Raw genomic sequence first — 6320 nt, forward strand, 5'->3', positions numbered from 1 at the left:
GCAATGATTGAATACCTTCTTTTTTTTTCTTGCAATGTTTTAGGTGGACCTTTCTAAAGACATCCAGCACTGGGAGTCCCTGAAGCCTGAGGAGAAATACTTCATTTCTCACGTCCTTGCCTTCTTTGCTGCCAGCGATGGCATCGTCAATGAAAACTTGGTGAGTAAAAAATAGTCGTGGCAGAATCACAAAATGGTTTGGTTGGAAGTAACCTTAATGACCATCTAATTTCCAGTGTCCTGAGCACTTTCAAGGAGGGGGTACTCTGATTCTAAGAAACTGGGGTTGCTTTTATAACCTAAGTTAGCCCATTCCCCCACGGGGCACAGAGCACTACCTTACAGTTAAACTTGGCTGGCTTAAATCTTCTTGCTCTGCTTCTTACCCTCTCAGTGCTCTTTTAATGAAGTAAAATGAAGGTGTTTTCCCGTTTTTGGGACCTAAGGACAATTAACTTGAAGCTGTGAGAGGCTTACTGCTCTTCATATTGTGTTAAATTGCCCACGTTTGAAATTATTCTAAAGATAATTCTATGAGCTGGGAAAGAGCTGTGATAGCATCAGTGCCTCAAACTTGAAATTTAGTTAAACGCTTCTGCAAACATATTTATTTCCTCTAGGTGGAGCGATTTAGTCAAGAAGTACAAATCACAGAAGCTCGTTGTTTCTATGGCTTCCAGATTGCCATGGAAAATATACATTCAGAAATGTACAGTCTTCTTATCGACACCTACATCAAAGATTCTAAAGAGAGGTTTGTATTGCTTGATGAGGAAGGGTTTGAAACTCGTTAAGTGTTATTTAAGTGATGCATACCAGTCACTCTGACTTTAAAGGCTAATTTTGGGATTTAACTAGATTTACATAAAATACTGCTGTTGCTTAAAAACAACTTCAGAGTATCCTGCTCTTCTGAAGTGTATGAGCAAGAACTTAGTTTAAGGGTGAAACTGAAGCCACTTGATATGGAAATAAAGGAAACTGCAAAAGATGCAACTATCAAATATGGGCTTAAAATGTAGTAAGCTCTCATGGATGGCCCTGCCAACTAGTTCAATGCTATATAGGAAAGTTCATCAGAAAATGATCCCACTTTAACTAAAATGTAGCCTCTAAAAACCCATTGCATTTATTTAACAGCTAGCACTTCTACATTGTATGTGTTGTTCCTAATTACTGGAATGGTCTTTGGGGAGAGTGAGCATGTTGCATTTATCAAAAAGGGTCTTGTGGTATGGATAAAAAAAAATAACCAAACTGTATAATTTTCATAACATGGAATCAATTCAAGAATGGTACCTTAAAACTAAACAAAGATATTTGAGTAGTCTAAGCTTTGAGTTATTCTGATGTCTTGTCAGACCAGCATCCTGTTAAAGAGAAGTGTTGTGTGGTATTGCAATGCTCTTTGCAGTCTACAGATATTTTGCTGCTACTTTGTAGAAAGCCAACCATGACACACATTCCGATATGCTTAATTCCAGAAGTGTTTTAGGAAGAGTTGCTGCCTTGAGAGCTTTGGTCCCTTGCTAATTGAGAGTGGAGGTTGAGAAAGCTTTGCTCAAGTACAATGTTTGATGAAAAAGTAATCCCCTTGATATTATGGGAATTCATGTTGAGGAGTAGGAAGGTGATGAGAAGGTGGGCACAAATAGGGAAGGTGTCTTAAATATAAAGTGAAGTTGCAAAGCACTTGTAAGCATACAAGACACATCTATGGCTATGAATACTTTAACTGTGCTGATGTCCAATTCTAATGAACTTTATCCTTATCAGGGAATTCCTATTTAATGCCATTGAAACATTACCATGTGTTAAAAAGAAGGCTGACTGGGCTATGCGTTGGATTGGGGACAGAAAAGCAACGTATGGTGAGTACATTTATGGGAAGCAAAGTGGAATTCCTTCCCTGAAAAAAAAAAAAGGAATCACCATTTCTCCATACTTCACAGTTCCATGGAGTTGATTGTTGTCACAGAGGGGAGAGTACATGCACCCTGGTATTAAGATACTGCTATACTTCTGGAGAACAAAGCAATTTTCATCTTGCAGATGAGCTACTAGTAGGAATCTGTAAAACTGCTGGCATTTTGAATAATGGTAGCTCATGTGACAACCTTGTATACCTGGCTCTAGTCTATGACCAGTTGTAAATTGTAGTCATGTGTCCAGAACTGTGCTGGCCATCTGTCTTCAGCAGACATGTACAGTTGGAGGATTTAGCTCCTTGCCTTACTTATTTTTTAAGTCTTGCTTCAAAGGTAGGATGAGATGGTACAGATCATTATTTCACTAGTATTGAGATATTCATGGCCAAAGTTCCTTAATCGAAGGTGAGCAGACACTTGCCTTAAATCAGCTGCTGAAACAACTGCCCTCTTGCAGTGTGCAATGTTCTAAAAAAAGGATGTTGTTGATGGTCAACCTGGGGGAGTGAGCTTTGGCTTTAGATACCTAGTAACTACTTTAGTTTTAAGGTTTGAAGGTTTTGCATAATGACCAGAAGCCTTTGCTGTCATAATTTTTAAGGATGGGCTATAGCACCTTTGAGCAGAAACTTCATTCTCCTTGGAAGATGCTGCACTTCACTGGTCTATTTGCAACTTCTGGGTACTTACTAATCCTGTGTGGTTTTCTGTGTGATGTTACTATCAGTCTTTTCTTAACAGGAGAACGAGTAGTAGCTTTTGCAGCAGTGGAAGGAATCTTCTTTTCTGGCTCTTTTGCATCAATTTTTTGGCTGAAGAAAAGGGGATTGATGCCTGGACTCACTTTTTCTAATGAACTCATCAGTAGAGATGAGGTATGAATCAAATTCTAGAAGTTAGGATGGTAATATGCCATAGTAGCTCTAATAAATTATATTCATTTGGACCCTATATTTTAAAACGAGTATGTTTAGAAAGTCTTTAAAGCTCACTAAAGTGTGCATAAACATGTCATTGTGATCTTGCAGTAGAGCATGAATAAATCCAGCATTTTACTTCTGAAGTGGTTTAAGGGTTCTCACCAACTCAGTACATCTTGCCATTTGGAGCAAGTGCAGCTGCCACTGACTTGCCCTATGCTGCCTTTTGGTTGGGCAGAAATTTGTAGATAACACTCAGTGTGGCAAGGGCAGAAAGGTGCCCAGATACTGGGCATTTTATTCTGTGCTTCTGCTTTGAGGGTCCTTTTAACTCTGTTCTTGAAATAATTTTCTGAAACTTCTTTCCAGGGCTTGCACTGTGATTTTGCCTGCCTCATGTTCAAGCACTTGGTACACAAACCATCAGAGGAGAGAGTAAAGGAAATTGTTATGAATGCTGTTATCATAGAACAGGTAATTGCCTGCTCCTTGTTTAGGAACTTGATCGCAATTAAATAGAAAGCTGGGGAGCTGTTGGGTATAAAATTAACAGAGACAGTACAGAGTGAACACAGTTTCTGTACATTAAGTGCTTCTATTATCTGCAGGAATTCTTGACGGAGGCGCTGCCTGTAAAGCTGATTGGCATGAACTGCACTTTAATGAAACAGTACATAGAGTTCGTAGCAGACAGGCTTATGTTGGAACTGGGATTTAACAAGGTAAGGCTCTAATACACTGAATCTTTCATGGGGAAAAGATGATTTTAATTTCCTCCAGAAATCCAAATTCTAAAATGACTGCAGCAATATTGGTATAAACAATCTAGCAGCCCTGCTGGCAGGTCCTGTTTGGAGACCCACAGAAGGAAAAACAAATATGCTATGGAAAAGCTGAGAGGTGCTGTGATTCTGTCGTCTGCAGCTAAAAGACAGGAACAAATACAGCAGAGGAGGCTTGGGGCAGATTTTTGTTCAGTACATAGTAAGCCTGCTGAGACTGTCATTAATACTCCTTCCAGCTGATCTCTAATGCTCACAAGTATTCAAGATGTGGGTGCCTGTAGTGACTGTGAAATTGCCTTTGCATTTCAGATATACAAAGCTGAGAATCCTTTTGACTTCATGGAAAACATCTCTCTGGAAGGCAAAACCAATTTCTTTGAGAAGAGAGTAGGTGAATATCAGAGGATGGGAGTCATGTCCAAGCCCACAGACAACTCTTTCACCCTGGATGCAGAATTTTAAATGAACAGGCCATATGAGTTAAGTGTGTATGCTCCCCTGCTTACAGGGAAACACGAGATACAATGAGTTAGTGTGACTTGATTCTTGTACTGAAATCCCACTCTTAAAGTGTGGTGATATTGGTACTTTCCAGGAAGCTAGTGTAGTTCCAGCATTTAAAATCCCTTATTAGACTTTGCTAATGGTGTTGATTTATAGAATGCTTAGATGTATTACAACATATACTGCTCCATTTTGTGGAAGATAAAGGCACCTTCCTTCTACAAGATGGGAGGTTATGGGCAGTGACCACTAGCTTCTGCTGTTCTCACAAACACAGCAACAGTTGAGAAATCCTACTCTTAACATTTGCTGAATACTTTGCAGAAAACTCTGGAGGCAACTACATGACCTCACTGCTTTTTTAGCAGGTTTTAAGTTTACCTTTTATACTATTGTTTTAATAGTTTGTACATAAACCTGGCACTTTAATGTTGAAAATAAAGATCTGTCTTGTAATAATTGAGAATATGAAAATGAGTGCAACAACTTTTGCAACCTAAGGTTTCATGGCTTGTGCTTCTTTCTGGGTATGTAACTTGAACTATTGATTTTAAAATCTATCAGAACAGGAAGAAACTTGGTTGGGAAGGTAAAGAACTTAAATTGGATTTTCTGGCTTCTGAAAGGTAACATGCAGCTGGCATTTGGACTGGAATTGCTTTTTATTTTATGTCTAAGAACAGTATTTCATCTAAGAGTAATAAAGAGATGGTTGGAGTGAGCATTGTACTGACAAAGTTACGTGCTAATTTCCTTCTGAAATGCAGACTAGAAATGGAAATGCATGTTATGGAGGAAATAGCTGCTTAGATGTGGTTGGTAGATGTCAAGTGATGTTATTCTTTGCTCTCTGACTTTTAGATCAGCTGTGCTAAATATGGTGTTCATGGGTAAATCCAGCCAATTCAGGCTGGAGCAGTATTAGCTTCTGCATCACACAGTTCTGGTTTTGTTTTAATGCATAATAGTAGTGAAAAACAAGTATGGGCTACCACATTGTTCCACACTAAACACGGAGCAACAGGAAGAGAGTAATGAAAGAGCCTTCTGAAAATTTGAAGGGCACATGTGTAGCTAATAAGGAAAAAAACAACACAACTTAGGTATTTCCTTGATAGATAAGAATTGTGGGGTTTGCTGTTCTCTATCTTTTGAAGTACAATAGATATGGTACTTGAAGAGATGATTGATGCCTTGGTATAAAATTAACTGACCCTAATGGTCTTTGCTCTTGATGGCATTGAAGATGATGGTGCTAGACTGCTCTCCCCGGGGTCTGAAACTGGGGGATGTGCACATTTCCAAGGCCATCCAAAGGAGAAAAATAAATAATTTAAAAATCTTAAGCCTGAAAGACTGGAATTCAAAGTGGAAGACTTAACAGATGGCTCTCTAATGTCCCTGTAGCATTGATGTTGGTAACAGGTCAGTAATTGCAGTGATCTGAAAAGTGTGTATTGGCAACTGCAATAAGGGCATGTTGGGTGCCAGGCACCATTTTTAGGCACTGAAATATAATGCTTGATTAAAGTCAGGTTTCTGGCTTAATACCAGCTTGCTTTTCTCAGCAAATGGTGATGTGCTTATTTGTTGACTTTTGTAGTAAGAAAAATTTTGGAGTTAAATCTGACAAAACATCAGATTTCATTGTGTGAGGCTGTGTTTAGAGCATAAAAGACAATCGAGAAATCAAGGGCCAAGATTTAGCACCATTCAATTTATATCCAAATCCGTTAATTTATATACTTGGAAATGTAGAAAAAGGGTAAGACTGAATCTAAGTAGGGTCTAGCTATATCATAGCTATTTCTTACCACTTGATTCTTGGTGTGTGCCATGGATCAATGCATGGAAATCATTAGGATGGAAAACTAATTTTGTTATCCTTAATTCTGGATGATATGAACTGGAATTGTATTTTTGAAATTATATGAAGAGATTGCTTGGAATGAATGTCTGATGGCCAAGTAATCACTTGTAATGGCAGGCAAGAAGAATGTCCCTTTCAGCCAAGCATTGTTCTTGTATGGTAATAGATACTGTAAATGTGGACACATTAGAGATAGATTAGACAGGAATTAGAAGTGATTCAACAAAACAGTAAGACATTGTGGCTGGTATTAATCTTGGTGCCACTGATGTCTAAATGCCTGCTTAGTTTTGGTTTATGTACTTGCTTCAAT

General features: G+C 38.5%; 1 protein-coding gene across 1 annotated transcript in view; it reads left to right on the forward strand.

Moving 5' to 3' along the window:
• RRM2 (ribonucleotide reductase regulatory subunit M2) overlaps positions 1–4858 on the forward strand; it is a 63725-nt gene extending 58867 nt beyond the window's left edge. The window contains exons 5-11 of the mRNA XM_071741907.1: positions 44–160; positions 621–754; positions 1777–1871; positions 2670–2803; positions 3218–3322; positions 3457–3570; positions 3943–4858. Of these exons, the coding sequence (XP_071598008.1) occupies positions 44–160; positions 621–754; positions 1777–1871; positions 2670–2803; positions 3218–3322; positions 3457–3570; positions 3943–4095 (852 nt within the window). The 3' untranslated portion in view covers positions 4096–4858. The remainder of the gene's footprint in view (positions 1–43; positions 161–620; positions 755–1776; positions 1872–2669; positions 2804–3217; positions 3323–3456; positions 3571–3942) is intronic.
• Positions 4859–6320: the final 1462 nt, after the last annotated feature.

Source organism: Heliangelus exortis, chromosome 3 (genome assembly GCF_036169615.1).
Source record: "Heliangelus exortis chromosome 3, bHelExo1.hap1, whole genome shotgun sequence".
In the NCBI taxonomy this organism is placed as follows: Eukaryota; Metazoa; Chordata; class Aves; order Apodiformes; family Trochilidae; genus Heliangelus; species Heliangelus exortis.